Below are 18,153 nucleotides of genomic sequence, written 5' to 3' on the forward strand. Positions count from 1 at the left end.
AAAATCCAATTTTGCTGCTCTGTAAACTACTTTTTTGATGTTTCTGATTTAATTTATGGGAGTCATGCCAACAATTGTTGGTAAATGTTTTCAAAACCGGTTGGAAGGAGGCTTTAATGTGGTTACTGGTTAAGTTTCTTTTACACACACACACACACACACACACACACACACACACACACACACACACACACACACACACACACACACACACACACACACACACACACACAAAGAAAAAGACAGGAGTCCAATGTACAGTTGATATATAATTTAGAAGGCTTACAACTGAATGAAAAGGGATTGCGAGCACAAAGACAACATCTTCATTCAAAAGCTCTGTGGTGATGGTCATGGGGAGGAAGTGGGGGGAGCTTTACAGTGCTGAGGTAAACACAAAACAGTATTGAGAACATGTTCAATTATTTAACGGGAAATTTTCAGATCAACTCAAGGCACAATGGCATCAAACCATCATCATGGTCATTAAAAAAAAAAAAGTGGCTGAAGCAACTTTGGTAAGAAGCCTTGAAGCAGGGCTGGGGAACCCAACATGGAGCAATTCTTTAAAAAACAAAACAGGAACTGTTCTATATATTAAGAAAACACTTAACCCATCAACGCTCATCGTACTGAACAAGCAACACTTGTTGCATCATATTTGTTCATTTAATTTTTGTTTGCCCTCAGAGGACTAGAAAATATAAAAGGTTCCCCACCTCTGATGAAAAAAAAAATAATACAAAAAATAAAAATATATAGCATTGCGGCTATGTGGAATCAATATTGCACGACACACTCTTAATTTTTCTTTTTTAAAGCGAAGAGACGACTCGTGATGGGTCAACATGTTACAGTTGCAAGAACATCACACTCGTCCATTTTGTTGAAGTGCCAAAAGGAAAACGGGAAAAAAAATCAAAATAAAACAGGACGTGCGTTAGTGTTAAGACATCCCATTGCTACCAAAATAAAAGTGTGGCGGACGTAGATTTGGTGCTTCGTAGTCATGGTGACGTCGCACACCAAATTGTTAATGCTACTCGTCTGTGTGTAAAAAAATAAAAAAAGTAGAGTTGGACATGTTTTAAAAACAAAAACAAACACTCCCACTTTCATAACTCACCCGAAGAAAATGTGCACATGCGTGACGGTACTCGAACGCACCACGAAGCACTTGGGGTCACAAATATAGGCAATATTTCGTAACATCGTCTATCGATGCCAGAGGCAGAAGAAACAAAATGATCGGTGTAGTTACTTTGTCTTTTTGGTGGTGTGTTGCAAGACAACCCAAACAAAAATTGGAATGAATCGATCACGATGTCCCTCCTAAGCCCATTTTTTGATTTTTGGACTCAAGTGTGACTAAAGTTTGGAAGTGTAATGTTTTAGCATATTAGCATTTTGCCACCTTTTTCCAACTGAAGCCAAATTAGAGCTGTGATAACCTACAGCAGATATAAAAAGTCTACACACCCCTATTCAAATACCAGGTATGTATTTTTTTCCATTATTGTGGCCTGTCACAACAAATATACCAACTCTTCCTGTAATTTACAACTTCATTTAAACAAGACATCAAGGAAAGCCTACACAAACATCAGAACTTTATTATTTAACAGATGGCCCTGTTTGATCTCTTATACTCTGCTGCCACCTGCTGGCCGTTTTTGTAATCACTACTATTGCTTTAAGCGACAACTTCAGGTTAGAAGCTGCATCAAAGCCTTCTCGCCCTCTAGCATTAAAAAAAAACCCATAAAAAATACGTATAAATATGTTTTTGGGACCATGGCAATAAATAAAATATGAACATTTTTGGGAACAAATGAGTTAATGGTGTGAAACATTTTGAACAGGGGTGTGTAGACTTTTTATATCCACCGTGAGGGTATTTTGCAAACCAGGACAGGTGAAGTTTGAACTGTTGCTGCCAGCCAACTATTTCAAATCTCGGCGCTGATGCTGACATCATCTAAGTATGCGACTGTGGGATGGTGAGTCCCCGTTTTGAAGTATGTAGACTTTGCTGAGTCCTGTATAAAATGGATGACAGCTGACAACCTAGCTCAGGGGTGGACCGGTTGTGAAATTACAAATTTATGTTTTGATTTTGGCCGTCTGATTAATTGGTTTGACATTACTCTTTTTTTTCTTCTTTTTTTTTTTACTTTACAAGATCATCTCGCAGACCCGTTTAAACCCCCTTGCGGGACTCCTCCAGCCCGTCCGTATGTTTGACACCCCTAACCTAGCTGAAAGGTTTTCCACATTGTAAAATGACACACATTTCTCCCTCATTGTCACCGTCTGACAATCATTTTTCCACGTCATCATCTAATTGTGGGATGCTGTGTTGCTGCGTGAAAGCGCACACATGCCGAAATAGCCGAGTAGAAGGCTCATAAAATGGCGGAGCGTCGCAATTTTGCAGGATCTCTGTCAAAAAGGCGAGAACCAAAACAGGCAAAAGTTAATGCCTTTGAGTAAGTGTGCGCAGGATTCTGTGCCAAAGTGGATTCATTTTGCATGATCTCTGCATGAAAGGGGCTCAAGCTGAATGCAGAAACATGGACACTCGAACCACAATTTGAGGCGTCGCAAAACGCTGATAGTCACAATTTTGCAGGGTCTCTGTGTGAAACAAGGCCTGGTTGATGTTTTGTCTTTGATTGCTTGAGAAAATACAATGTGGAGACAAAACACGCGCATCTTCTTCTCCAAATAGCACAAACCACGCATCCGCTTTCGATCGTGCCAGCTGACTTTGGCCACTGTGATGCTTTCACACAGAGAGAGAGAGAAAAAAAAGAAATGTTGTGACAGAGCATCAGAAGACAAACGAGAAAAAAGAGTGCTTGCTTGTTTGTATTTGGATAAGAAAGTGAACGTTCGCGCCAAAGTCTTTTTTTTTTTTTTTTGGGTTAAAAAAAAGTGATCTAGCGTCAGCAAAGTAACAAAGGAGGCGGCGGGAGGAGGCCAACATAAATTAAAACAATTTCAACAATCTGTGACGCGTGCTAAGCTAGCGTTGCTCGAAGCCAACTTTCAAAAGTTTGCCTTTAGAAAACGTAGAAAAATAGTTTTTGCCGCTCCCGGCCCGTCTCAAACATCAAAATACATTCACTGCGGACACTTGTGAGGAAGCCGCAGGGGGTCTCGAACCCGCGCGCATCTCGCCGAGCCGGGCGGGACGTCAGAGCAACATGTACTGGTTGTCGATGGCCCGCTTGCGTCCGCGCTCGGGCTCCAGCTCGTAGTCAGAGTCCCGCTGGGGGATGACAGGTGGGTTGACGTGGCGGAGCGGCGGACGCCGGCCTGCGGACTCGCTGCGGCGCACGGGGTTAGAGGCGGCGGAGGTTGGCGGGGGCGGGGCGGCGCGGCGAGTGGGCTGCGGGCCGGAAGCTCCCGTGGCGGCGCAGGAGGACGAGGAGGATGAGGATGAGGAAGAGGAGGGCGGCTGGCTGCAGCGAGACGCGCCGCAGTGGGCCAAGTTGGGCTCCGAGTTCCAGCGGTGAAGCGAGAATGGCACCAAGAGGGCGCCAGAGAGCTGACCTGCCACACCAAGAACAACATTTGAACACAGCACTAACTTGGCAACTAATACACTTGTCATGAAAAGTTGCCTGGTGGTCCTACAAAAGAAAGTGCCTGATGGACCTAAATGTATTTTTTTAAGTTGTCTGGTGGTTTTACAAAAAAAAGTTTCCTGGTGATCCTAATTTTTTTTTTAGAAAAAAAAAAAAAAAAAAAAAAAGTTGCCTGGTGGTCCTAAAAAAACAGTTGTAGTTCTAAAAAAAAAAAAAATATATATATATATATAATAAAGAACAAATTGTCAGATGGTCCTACATTAAAAAAAAATATTATTTTAAAGTTGTCTGGTGGTCCTACAAAAAGTTGCATTGTAGTTCTAAATTTATTATTATTATTTTAAAGTAGTCTGGTGTTCCTACAAAAAAAAAAAAAAAGTTTCCTGGTGATAAAAAAAGAAAGAAAAAAAGTTGCCTGGTAGTCCTAAAAAAACAGTTGCATTGTTGTTCTAAAAAAAAAGAAAAAGAAAATAAGTTGTCAGATGGTCCTAAATGTATTAATATTATTATTTTAAAGTAATCTGGTGGTCCTAAAAAAAAAAAGTTTTCTGGTGATCCTAAAAATAAATCAATAACTAAATAAATTTAAAAAAACAGTTGCCTGGTGGTCCTAATTATTATTTTTTAAGTTGCTCGGATTTTTTTAAAAACTCCATTCAAATATATAAATGATGAATTTTCATAACCTTACTAACAAAAAGACCACCAGGTTGTTTCCTGAACACAACTCGGCATCCCATAATAGTTGCTGATTGACTTGGCAGTTTTAAGGCGGGCGGGTCCTCACCCTGCGCTGGCGGGCTGGAGCCGGCCACGACGAAGCTGGAGAGCGTGACGGCGCCGGCGGATCCGCACTCCAGCGGGATGGGGAAGAGGCGGAAGTGGCTGAGCATTTCCATGACGGAGGGGAAGCGCAGGTGCTGCACCCTGCACTGCCCCCACTCGGTCAGCGAGAGGCGCAGGTGCTGCAACACGCACACACAGACGGTGAGTCAGAACCGTACCCCGAATAATCCCGTTCCCGCGAGGCTTCCCGGCGCACCTTGGCTTTTCCTTGGTAGTTGAAGGTGAGGACGTAGTCTCCTCGCCGCGTCTCGCTCTGACGCACCAGAAAGACGCCGTGGCCCTCGGCCCCCGAGCTCTGAACCAGGTGGGCGGCCTTGACGCGCGAGATGTGCCCGTGGAACCACGGGTACGAGAACAGGAAGTGATCCGCCTTGTGGATGAGCGGCTCGGGCAGAGCCAGGGTGACTGGGCCTGAGGAGGAGGAACACAAAGGTTGTTTCATTTTTGCAACCCAACTATTAATTGAGAGGAAAATTGCTTAATTGATTCATTCAACAACTACAGCCAAGTGAATTGTAAACAACAGACAAAAAGCATACAGCTAATTGTGACGGGTCGCGTCTGGGGAGCCAGGTGGGACGAAGCGGGCCGCCAATCACTTTGACTCCCAGACTCTGAGCTTGCCCTATGATTGGTCGACACGCCGCTGTCAGCCGGGGAGGGGAGGGACTCCAGATCCACACTGCTCAACCTGAATAACACACACGCATACACACATCATTTGCTGCAAATGAATGTTGCTCTAAATAAACACTGTTATATATAATTATATAACATATGCCACAAGTTATGTTGTATGACGCAGAAGGGCCTCTTGTTTCAACATCGCACCTGTTTGGTTCAGTTTCCTAAATACTTCATGACTCGCGTGTGTCTACTCATGGTGTAATCGGATTTTTCACACGAGTCGAGGATGAACTTTGAACCGTGTGTGTGCATGTGTGCGTGCTTCAACTGGACATCTGCAGAAATGAGACAACTTGGATATTCTCCCGGGCAATAAGACCTCCCCCACACTTCCTCTTGCAAGTCCAACTCAAGTACACACGCTGCTACGGAGGACCCCCCCAAAAAAAGAGGTAAAATATATTAAAAAAAATTACAATATATATATATATATATTATATATAAATTTAATTCAAAAATGAAATGCAAAAAAATGGAATTTAAAAAATATATACAAAAATAAAGAGTTTCACACACCTTTATTCTTTGCCATTTGACATGAGACTCATTGTTTCAATGTTTTATGGTGCCTGCTGTATTTTGATATTAATTTACTGTTATTCATTTTATATGCTATTTTATTTACTTATTCATTTATCCACTTTCAATCATTATTGATTTATTTGGTGTGATTTTTGTTTAACCTGTCTTTATTCCGTGACTGATTTTTACTCCATGTACAGCGCTTTTTGTATGAAGTTCCAAGTTGAGTAATTGTCCGTGAGACAAAGTGACGTCAGAACCACAGTTGTGATTTTGCCAATCGTCAATTGAGTGAGCCCAATTTCTTAAACGGATCTCTACTGTCAGCATCACAGTGTACAATCATCACGTCGATTAGACTGCCTTTGAAAAGTAGTCTGATGGTTCGAGCTAAACACTGGCAACAGGCACTGTTGGCGTAATTAAGTCTTCTTTTGGTGCCCTTAATTGGCGATCGAACGCGATTTCAGGACGAAGTTGTTTTGTTGACTTTGGTCGCAATAGTTTATGCCGGCAATATGAACAGCAGACACACAAGACGAGTCAAGTTATCCGTTGCGCCTCGACTGGCGAAACGCTCCCGGGATCAACTTCGAAATAAAAGCGTCCCTTGGCATTGCGCTCCACATATTACTTGGTATGAGAAAGGTTTATTTTGAAGTTGGCCTTCTCTCCGCATTGGCGGTGTTTTGCCAGACGTGTCAAATATTCCCCACAATGGAAACTGTTGACTTCGCTGGAGTTGTCATTGTGCTGTTTCAATACAAGACCAGCCCTACCCTGCCTCTGATTGGCTAGTGGCTCTTACGTCAGAAATCCGGCACTCTGCCGGAGTACTTTAAGCCAAGTGGACAAGATAGTCGTCCATTGCTGGAGCTCGCCATGCAAGCCGGTGAGACTTCCTTGTTCGCTGACATGCTAGTGTTATGTCGTTCACGTACACAAAGAGAACGAATCTTTTCAGTGAACGTGAGTGAACGGATCACTTCCTGAAGTGTTGCCTTTTCCGGTTCACGAACGTATCAGCGAGTGAACGAGTCAGTGAGTGAGGGATTGCGCAGACGAACGAATCTTTTTAATGAACTGATTCAAAAGATTCAGTTCACTTAAAAGAACTGTCGTGCCCATCACTACACTCCACCATCGCTTGCAATGGCGGAGTCCAACCCAAGACACGCTTAGGACCGCCCCCTCATTTGAATAACATTTAATGAGAAGAGAGCGTTTTTATTTGATTGACGTTTAATTCTATATATAAATATATTTATTTCCACATTTATTTTTACTATATAAATATATATATATATATATATATATATATATATATAAATTTTATTTTATTTTATTTCCATTATTTATTTTTTATATTAAAAAAATTGTAATCATATTTTTTATATCCGTTTTTATTTTCACTTGTATTTATTATTATTATTTTTTTAATATGGCATTTTTGGTCCTCCATACACTTCATGCATGAAGTTCAGTTTCAGATTTTTTTTCAAAATGGAGTCCAGCTAAATATTTGACATTTTTAAAGCCATGTTGGTTCCATGGTGTTTCCCACCTGTTGCTGATGCATTCTTTAATCTCTGTGGTCCAGGAGCTGACCTGCTGGTCGTTGTCTGTCTCAAATATCAAACTGCCGCGGTTAACCTTTCGGGGGGACAAAGAGGCTTTTTAAACGGAGCCAGACAATAAACTGAAGGGCCACATGGCTCGCATAAAATGAACACAGACCTTTAAAACGAACGTGTTTAAGTTGTCGGGCATCTCCAGCCGGTTGCAGCGTCGGACCTCTTGGATATCTGAGCAGTGAGTCGTCAGTTTGGGAGCGGAGGCCTACAAGACACGGACAGTGACGGCCATTCATTCAAATGCAAACATGTCAGCAAAGAGCTTAACGGGAATGCAAGTCACACTGGAATTCTCGTCACCATGAAGGCCGCCCGGTGATAACATATGATCACTGATGGTCACCATCGCCTGGCGACTTTCCCTCCCACACTTGTCGTGCGCGCTGGGCCGCACGACACCAAACATATGAATGACACGCTTTAACCTCTCACGACTGTCTGACTGGCACGCCTGCACGTGTTATTGTCAGCTGCCACCTTTCACCCCAGGGGGCCCGCCAGCCCGCACGGCCGGCTGGCCGACTCATCCATCCGTGCGCTTGTTTACGCCGGCGGCCATGTTGGCGCTCCGTCGGATGCGTGTGCTCGGCAGCTCTGCTGACATTTGAGTCGCGCCAGTGTGTTCTCACAAACGCACATTTTTGGTTTTCTTGTGTCCATCTTGGTCCGCCTTCACCTCCGTATGAATCATTGCGCCTTCCTTCAAAGGATTTGACAGCCCTGAGGTTGTTGTCGGCTGTTAACGCTTCAATGACTTGCAAATGATCATCACATTTTCAGCATTTATTGATCAAATGCTCCTCTGCCAGTCACCATTTTCTTTAGTTTAATGTTCAACTAAAAGCATTATTGCTTTTACGCTTCACATATGTGGCTAATATATGGTTGTGCTTTATGAAGTAGATTTCCGAATTTATTCTCTTTCTGTCCATCTTTATATATTGGCTGTGTTTACTTCCTCTCTTTCCATACATATCACTGGCGCCGGGCCAAAATCTTGTACAACACTCACTTTTCAAGAGACCCCCCAAAAGGCATGCTTGTTTAACCATTAATATTGCATAATGAAAGAGAGCGAGCCATTTTCAACACTTTAGGTTGGTTAGTAATTTGTAAAAAAGAAAAAAAAAAGACACCCACAAAATTGACCAAATTGTGACTTAAGAGGTTTCAGCCCGATGACAGCGATAAATTGGCAATATTTGTGTACCTCTGTACACAAACACTAAATCCATAATAAAGTAAAAATAATAAATCTGTACACTTTATACTCTCTCTCAAAAAAAAAAAAATATTTTTTTTTTTAAATGCTGATTAAGTACCAATGGCGTCGTCCAAACAATGCCATAGCGCGATTATGAAGTCACATACAGCACGCTATCTATTTGGACTGGGTTAAAAAAAAAAAAGAAGAAGTGAATAATCGATATTTAATCGATTTTCCTTTTCGAATCCAATATCGATTCATAAAACCATGAATCGATTATGTAAATATCTCATTCCCCCCATAAATTCTTAATAAAATTGAATTTTAGAGGCTAATTTTTTTAATTTATTGTTCACATGAATTTAAAAGTATTTTCTTAGATGTATGAAAGACCTGATTTACTGCACTTTGAGACAATTCACAATATTTGAAATTTATATTTACAATTATTAAATTAAAATTATGAAAATATTTTCATCTCATCCTTGCTAATGTCAATGTTTGTGTAACCCTTTGCTCCCAAAAACATATGAAAATGTTCTATTTTAAATGAAATGGTCCCAAAAACATATTCATACGTTTGTTTTATGCTAGAGCATACAGAAGGCTTTGATGCAGCCTCTAAACTGAAGAGGTCGCTTAAAGCAATGGTAGTTATTACAAAAAACGGCCAGCAGGTGGCAGCAGAGTATAAGAAGATCAACCAGGGCCATGTTGCAACAAGCTCTTTTCCCCAGTGTTTTAAACAGGTTTGTGAATGATGATGAAACTTGGTTATATTGTAATGCTAATTGCTGCAAAACGGAAACAGATAGAAATATACTTTTTTTCCTGATGAAAGAAGAGACTCTTGTCTTTCTTTTGGTAGGTTCCATGTTTTTATAGCAATAGAACACAATATTGTGTGGGCCTTGCAAAAGCTGTCAAAATCCAGTAAAACCATGAGCGAAGGGGGTTGCTTCAGTGAAAACGGCTGAGAGTGAATGAGTTAAGAAGAATTGATGTTCCATCATTAATCGATATCGGCTTGAACTGAAGTGAATCAAATTGAATCAGTAAAAATTGAATCAAACTGAACTCTTGCGAATCGAAATCGAATCGACTGAGGAAATTCGAATCGATACCCAGCCCTATCTACAGTATCTTATCATGACTGCCTATCAATCTCCAGTATCTATCATCCATCCACTTCCCACTGCGTTTATTGAACAACAATCCTCACTCCCTCACCACTCGGCTTCAACTTCCTCCCGCCCAAACATGGAGCACAGACGAGGCTCGCATGCCTCTCTAGAATCAACACGGGAGCTCATGGGACAACATGCTGTACGCCGGGGAGCTCGGCGAAGAAATGTAAAGGGGTGGAGGGGTTCGAGGGGGGGGGGGGGCAACGGGAGTGGCGTGAGAGAACAAAAACGTCAAAAGGAAACAGACGAGACGGCGAGGGACACGGGGGCTTGTGGAGAGAAGGAGGGAGTGATGGAGAGCAGAGGGACGACAGATTCCAGGGCTTTTTGTGTGCCGGATGAGTCTGAGTCCATGTGACAGTGCGTGAGCCTGAGGAATGTCGATGATAATCCTACACACAGACACGCGCGCGCACGTACACACAAGCAAAGAGCAGATTAAGCGTGCAGCCGCTTGATTTGCTCAGATGGCCAGTTTTTGTGAATGGACGCCATCAGTCGGTACGTCGGGTGTCTCAACCGCAATGTCATCAACGAGACGTGTGCTGACACAGAGGTGGGAGGGAGGGAAATGACTCATTTAGTCGGATGTGATAATGAGGAAGTGACTAAAAGTGAAGTTGCACCAACATATCTGCCGTTTTCAATAAGGGCTTCAAATAATAAGCCTGTGAACATGCGATTTAGGAAAAATTATCAAATGAAAGTAAAGGCAAAGAAGAATTTGGGGTGGGAATTTTTTTTTCCATCACTAACAACACCAATCCCAGATTTTGATTTTTTTTTCTTCTCGTCTTTCTTTACATAATGTACATTTAACTTCTTGGTATTAGTTTGTTGACCTAACATGCTTTGTTAGCACGGTGGACCCCAATCTTCATAAAATTTTTCATTTTCATTTTAAACTAGGTTTATATTATTATATACGGGGATGGTCTCGTTAACATTTTGACAATACTCTTTGCAAAACTGCTTATCGATCCGGCACTTTAACGGTATTCTTCTTGCTACTTTTTTTTGTTAAGAAAATAAGGTTTCGGCTATGGCTATGGAAACAGGATTTGCGAATAACCGCTGGCAAGACCGGATACACGTTGCACGTTTTGACCGGATATTACATACGTTTGTAATCCCTAAGCAATGTCAGACAATAAAGTAAGGTATGTTAGGAAGGAAGACGAAAAATATATATTTTTGGAATGAATTAAAGAAGCGAATATTAATGCTATTTTAGATGGAAAACAACAAAGGAATGCTACGGTTGATTAAGAATTACAAAAGAAAACTCATACGACGTCACCGCACGGCGCAGTCGCTTCCTGTTGTTGTTGTTCTTCTTCTTTTAAATTACTGGTGGATCACCACATCTCTTAATGGTGTATAGCGCCACCTACAGCAGCGGAGTCCCCTCTCAATATTCGGAATGGAAATGGGCGTACATCGCATGTCTGTTTTGCGCATTTTCAGTAAATTCGCTTTAAAAATTCGAAACAATTGGATGGAAACCCCACTAATGACATCTCCAGGCGTGACCACTCAAACCAAGAATAAACAAACTTTTACATATTTTACAACCGTTAAACCTGGAATTTATCGATACGCCAGTTTTTAATAATTCAGCTCTGGCAAATAAAAATAACTGCAAACAGTACATTTTGATGATCAACGATATCAATCAATAAACCAAAAAACTAACAGAAATAAACTACTCGGGGTGGGGGGGGGGATTTGGGGGAGCCACAGGTACAACATCTAATAAGATCTTTGTCTTGGCGAGAGTGACTCACGGGGAGGAATTTATAGTGAGAATGTGAATGAGCTTGCGATGACTTTGAGGAACCATATGTGGCGTGAAGAGGAACAAGAAGAAGGAGAAGGAGAAGAAACAAGCAGCAGATGTCTGTGTGGTTGAGCAACACATCACAACAGACCCAACTGGTGAATCAAATCCGCTGGGGGGGGGTGGGGGGACAAGATCAGAGCACGGTGATGACTGATCCTCTCCAGATAACACACACAATAAATGCTCACATACACACTCATTATGTTAACTGGGTTGATGGCGATTTTATTGCAGGGATGGCCACACAGGAGCACTAAGCTACGCAAGATGTCAAAGAATAAATCCTCGAAAGCTCTCTGGAGACACTACCTGGCATCACACAACACATGCACGCGCTTACATATACGGTACAGTACACACTCACGGAGCGCAAGTGTGCCAATTGATAAGGGATTTTCGACTTGACTGTCTGTTGCCATCGTTGAGCTGAAACACTCAATAGAGCTGTGACATTTTCTGCCAACAAGGCGACACAGTGTTCATTCATTTTCACGGGTCAGAGAGTACAAAAATAAGATGGTTGTGGATGGGAACAACAGTTAACCTCGTTAGCTTCGGCTATTCCGAACGCCGCTAGCCTTACAACATTCATACCAGCAGTGAACCGTTACATAAAAAACAGATTTTTAAAAAAGTTCCATAAATCAAACAGATATGCTTTTGGATTGTAGAAAGGAAAGGGCCGCGATGAAAAAAATAATAAGTGCTGTCACTCTCCGATATTTTTAGAATTAATTAATCTAGCGATGATTTTATCGATTAATCGAATAATCAGATTCATTTTAATTTTGCAATAAAGTGTATTACAAAGCATTATTTTCCATGATTACTGTTTATTAATAAGTGATTGGTGTTTATTTTGTATTTTGTATTAGTATAGTGATTAAAAAAAGGGGGGGGGGGGCTTGATGTACTATGTTACCGGTTCGGTCATTGTTTTCCAAAGTAAAAACAGAATATCAGTGTTTCTCACACCATGTTAATACTTGGGTGGGCCACCCAAGTAAACTGGCCACCACCCAATACGTTTTCAAGAAAATTTATTAAATATATATTTAAAATAAATAAATAAATTGTGTTGTGACCGGATATACCCCGCATGTACAGTAATTTCTGGTCTACAAGCCGATACTTTTTTAACTTGCATTCGACCATGCGGCTAATAAAAAGGTGCGGCTTGTCTATCAGATCACAAACAGGCGCACTATAAAGGAAGCGCAAGAGCGTCAGGCAGAGTAAACCAAACCAAGTGAGCTTAAATACAGTAGGAGAAACAGAACGACAGCGAGACAATTTGCGCCCACATTATGGAAAAGAAAGTAGCGGGAACTCGGTTCGGTAATATTAAAACACCTGCGGCTTATATGTGTAACAAACTCGAGTATTCCCCAAATTTAGCTAGCGCGGCTTATAGTCAGGTGCGCCTTGTAGTCCGGAAATTACTCTAATGTTAGTTTGCCGTCACTTTGTGGATCGCAAGGCAAGAGGAGACGTAGTAACAAGACTGACATACCCCGCATTGATTTTTAAAATGTATTTCAGCAACTAAGAAATAAAATGTCACTTAGCATACACATACGAAGTGTAATATCCATTTATTATATTTAACTAGCTGGCTTTAAAATTTTACAATCATTTTGAGATCTATATGTTATGTTATTAAAATGTCAACTGTCGATGTCAATTAAAATCTTTAAAAATGATGCTGTTTTACAACATGAGCAACATTTATTTTAGTTCCCAACTTACCGGTAAAATGTATATGACTGGATCAACTATTAAGTCTTCATAACTAAAATCTTGTTATAGGGTACATTTAAATGCCAAGAGAGTGAATGAAAACAGCAGCATGCTGTTCAAATGAGAAAGTCTTACGACGTGCTTAGTTTTGACATGTTGCCGATATCGCGAGCCCAGTATGACTATTCTCTCTCTTTTCCACGTCGACTCAACTTTCACTCCGGCCTTCGAAGACACGCACTCTCACACTTCCTCGCCGCACGCACATCTTCACACAGCGCAGCCGCGGATGCAAGTAGCGTGAAATCAGACGCAGCAACAGATGTGACCACACGACCTCGCGCCCACTAAGTCCTAAACGCACGTATACAGTACTGAGCGCGCACACCCACACTTGGGTGACACACAGGATGTTAGGAGTCCACCATGACATTCCCATGGTCCCGTTCGCAAGGCCATCGCCATGGTAACCGACTGACACGCAACATTCCGCTATCCCGACGAGGGTTGCTGTGGCCGACACTGTCCAGGGGTGTCTGTGTGCGCTGTATGACACCATCCGCTGGGGGCTGAGGAGATCTCGACCTTAAACGTCGTAATCGGCACATCTGTCAGCGTTTCCCCGGGGTCACGACGGGAATGTTGCTATTTGTTTTTCCAAGGATTAAGATAATCTGCATCGTTCAAACTGTACATAGAAAACGGCGAAGCTGAACGGCACAAAAGTTGTACAATATGGATTGAAAAGTATGCCTCAAAAGTCAAATGAAACTGATCGTGAAATAAGGCCGCAAATCACAAGGATTCATTTTTCTTTGGCTTTTTCAGTGTATTCATTCTTCATTTCAAACGTGTGAAAATGACATAAACCTCATAAATAACCCTATTTTGAAATGAAGAGCTCTCTGACAGTGTCGATCACAACTGAACATGATTATCTATGTAAAAACAAAGTTTACCTAATCAAGAGTCATGTGACTAAATTTCAAAAAACGTGCCTCCGCTGAGGAAGTCAAGAGTCTCAAGACAGCTTTCGATCTCATCATATTCACTATCAGCCATCTGTGGCAGGGAGGAGGATGTGGCCACAGAATGCACATTTACTTACTGTTAAAAAAAACATGCACGCACACACACACAAGTGCTAGTGCTGGGCTCGCAAAACTGATTGAGGAGAGAGTTCTAGGAAATCGGTGGAGGTGGATGAATAAATGTGTCAAGTTCGCTTCTGAGAAATTGTCATGAGCTGGCGAAATATGCAGAAGTTGAAAAAGCACACTGAAGATTCACACAAGCCAACTCGACTCCCCTTTGGTGAATTAGCTGCGTTATTAGATTAGAAATACCGACAGACACTTACGAGTCAAGAGCTTTGGCTCAAAAACAACCATCAAGTTTATTGTAAAAATTATTATTCATTGCGGGAAAGCTTGTTATTGTGATTTTTATCATCCACACTAAATGTTGCCGTGTAACAGCTCCCAGATAATTCTTCCGATTTACACCGTTCAAATTTCACTTGCTTCAAAAATTCACGCCATCTTGGGAATATATCATCTGATTCCACATTACTTACACTATTTGCACAATTTAACGTTAAATATCAACTTTTCTCCATTAATTTTCAATGGAACAGACATTGAACATTGAATCCCTGCTTGGACCACATTTTAATACATTTGATGGTTTGAATCCCACCTTAGACTGGTTGCAGCTCAACTTTTCTTTTTACAATTCTACAATTAACAATGAGTAATTTTCAAATAATTTATCTTTCAATTTACTTCATAAGCATTCAGCTTTGCATTCATCTTTCAGCATTCCCGCGCAATTTCTCAGAAATTGCACTTCGTCTAGTTGTTGTTAAGACGGTCAGGATTCCATTGAAGTGAAAAAGTCGGAAACGCTACCCCATTCATATGCATAATAACGCTTCTGATGTTAATATTATTCCAAATATTGCGAGTCTCGTTCTACATATTCAGACGATGATTATCACATGTCTACACACGTTACTCCAAAATTGAAACTTGGAGGTCAATGTGTTTGACTCCCATCTTCCCGCAACTCCACCCTGTATATTCAATTTGGTGGCATCCTTTTTGGAACATTTTTGTAGAGGATTTGAGGTTTATCCAAGACAAATGAATCCAAAATCCAGAGGTTTTGCAAAATTGCAGAATGCATATGAGAGGAAGAGGATCAAATGAATTGTGAGCAGACACAATAACAATGTCTGCACACGAAGACAAATAGCTTGCAGAAAATCCCAAAATCTTGTGATTTCTGTCTTTTCATACACGACAAGTTAAGTTTAGCCAGGAAAAATTTGCGGCACTGACGTACGCTGCCATAAAACTTTTTATTTTATGGAGCATGTATGCCAGCATGGAACTTTGTCATCATCATTCCAGAAAATCAAGAGCAACTTTTCTCGTCTTCGGGTTTCATACAAGTCAGCGCATAGAAGAGCGGAAGCTGTTTGCGTGTGTTGACATATGACTCTTAAGGGCGTGTGCTCGTGTGACAACAGCGTGCAATGATAATATTCAATCAAGAGAGCAACATTTCATGTGGGACCATTAGTACAAACAAGCAACGTCTGTTAAGCATGGATTATTATGTCCATATGAAAATCAAGGGAATGTGATCAAGTGCTATCAAAATTCGGATATTTCCATTAAAGCAAACCAAAAGGCATGAAACCGTTTTCTGATGCAGGGACAGGCCAACCCGCCGCCCTTTCTTTCCTCTTTGGCATGTTTGAACAAACACTCAAATGCACTTCTGCTCCTCCTGACTTCACTTCCCGATTTCAGCTGAGCTTGAAGCACGCCTGCACTGGGAGCCAGATCAAGCCGTGATAACATTTTCCACACCAGTGTTAGCGCCAAACGTGATGAGCCAGGGTCAAAGTTTGCCAAAATGTTTAAAAGGCAGTTTGCTCCGAGAGGCAGCTGAGGATTTTGAAACATTCTCTTAGGTGAGAGGCGCACAATAAGTAATTGACGCTAATGTAATGGAAAACTGAGAGGAGCAGGCTTATTGGACAAATGAGTTGCGCAGCTCCCGCACAGTGAAAGAATAGTGCAGGAAGTCAACATGAAAAGGAAAAAAAACGCAAAACCTTTGAGGCATGAAAATGTTTTGGTTGAACTCTAATTTGTACCACCTGTGGTTTCGATCTCCATATTTCTCCTTTGTCAACTTTATATTCAAAAGTGATAATATTTATATGTATTATACACAATTGTTACTCATTTTACCATTGTCGCTATTGCAACTTTTTCCCTTTTGAATTTCTTGGGTGTCGACTATGGTATTTTTTTATAAAATGGTATTACATAATTAATAGTCAAAGCGTTAACTGATTAATTAATCACCAAAAAATATTGCAATATCATGAATTAACCCAGATTAATCGCACAATTAATTTTGACCATAGATTATCCTTAAGCGTGAGAGCGGATGGCAACGTTAAGGAATCACAGGTTGTGTTTGAGCAATAAGCATAATTACATGCATTAAAGTAAAGCGTTTAATAAATGTTTGTGTATGACATTTTGAATATTTGTTCATGTCAAAGTACTGGGGTCTTTTTTTTCTATTTTAAATTATGCAAGTAATTAACTGATTAGAAAAAGAGGAGGATGAGCGTGTGCAGTGGATCAAAAAATGTTGAAGACATCCTCATAACATCAAATGTCAAAAGAAATAACTCATAAACGGTGCTCTTCAAATATGGCGGGGAAAAATGTGGATAAAAATGCCTTTTTTTATTAAGCGATCAAAATGTCATCGTTTGACAGCTCTAATAATTAACTAGGAAAACTATCATATTTATAATATCTATGTATATACTGTATATGAATATAATAAATACATTTTCCAGTGTACATTGTGTCCATATTTCCTTCATGTGTCTTTGAAGGTGAATTAACAGGTTCCACGTGATTAGGGGAAGTTTTTTTTAAGCACTTGCGGCGGATTTTGCCAACTACGCGATTTCCATCTCTGTTCCTATCTGAAATAGTCCCATGCTGACCAAATGGGCTTGGACATTTTTAGAGTTATTTGCAGCAGTAGTAGGGCTGTGTGATATTTGAATATCAATTGCGAGAGACACAACATCTTGACCACATGACTCGAACCATTTCACTTCCTTTAGATGTTTTTCGTGATTTTTGTCTCACCGAAACGCACATGCAAAATGAATGATGTGCACTTTTAAGGGATTTTCAACAGTTGATAGTTAACTTTCTTGGTCAGTCATCCGTAACGTATTCACAGGGTTTCACTTTTCCCACATTTAGTTATGCTAAACCTCGTCCCAAATTGGGACAAATTAAAATATGCACACAATGCGAAAAAAGTGTGTGTGTGTTTCTTTTTGCAATTATTATTATTTTTTTTTCTAATTACAACATCACATGTACATAAATATTCCCAGACACTCACACTTTGTTGATGCACCTTTGACAGCCTCATGCCTTTTTGAATATGATGCCACAAGCTTGGCACACCTATCCTTGGACAGTTTTGCCCATTCCTCTTTGCAACAACTCTCAAGCTCCATCAGGATGGATGGGAAGCATCAATTCACAGCCATTTACAGATTTCTCCAGAGATGTTTGCTCAAATTCAAGTTTTGGCTCTGAACATGCATACTCTAAAGTTTTATAAAGTAGGGTTAGGAAATGCATCAGTTAATAAAATTTGGTTTACTCGCAGACTTCCCGCACACTTTTTTTTCTCCTCGTGACTCAGTGAATTAAAATGAAGTAAAAAATGTCATTCCCTCTGAATTGCTGGCCACATCTTGACTCATCAAGTCAATTCTCATTGGCTGATATTGGCTGATATAAACTACCACCAATTACTTTTTCCGTTC

The 18,153-nt window shown here is 40.8% G+C and overlaps 1 protein-coding gene across 2 annotated transcripts in view; it reads right to left on the minus strand.

Moving 5' to 3' along the window:
* Nucleotides 1–256: 256 nt before the first annotated feature.
* sh2b3 (SH2B adaptor protein 3) overlaps nucleotides 257–18,153 on the minus strand; it is a 37,050-nt gene continuing 19,153 nt past the window's right edge. For both annotated transcript variants that reach the window (XM_086077054.1, XM_086077053.1), the window contains exons 3-8: nucleotides 7,389–7,490; nucleotides 7,216–7,304; nucleotides 4,982–5,133; nucleotides 4,639–4,853; nucleotides 4,384–4,561; nucleotides 257–3,558 (exon numbers count right to left, since the gene is read on the minus strand). In XM_086077054.1, the coding sequence (XP_085933180.1) occupies nucleotides 3,200–3,558; nucleotides 4,384–4,561; nucleotides 4,639–4,853; nucleotides 4,982–5,133; nucleotides 7,216–7,304; nucleotides 7,389–7,490 (1,095 nt within the window). In that variant the 3' untranslated portion in view covers nucleotides 257–3,199. The remainder of the gene's footprint in view (nucleotides 3,559–4,383; nucleotides 4,562–4,638; nucleotides 4,854–4,981; nucleotides 5,134–7,215; nucleotides 7,305–7,388; nucleotides 7,491–18,153) is intronic.

The sequence above is a fragment of the Leptonotus elevatus genome, chromosome 5 (genome assembly GCF_054856555.1).
Source record: "Leptonotus elevatus isolate MCC_2025b chromosome 5, RoL_Lele_1.0, whole genome shotgun sequence".
NCBI classification, from domain to species: Eukaryota; Metazoa; Chordata; class Actinopteri; order Syngnathiformes; family Syngnathidae; genus Leptonotus; species Leptonotus elevatus.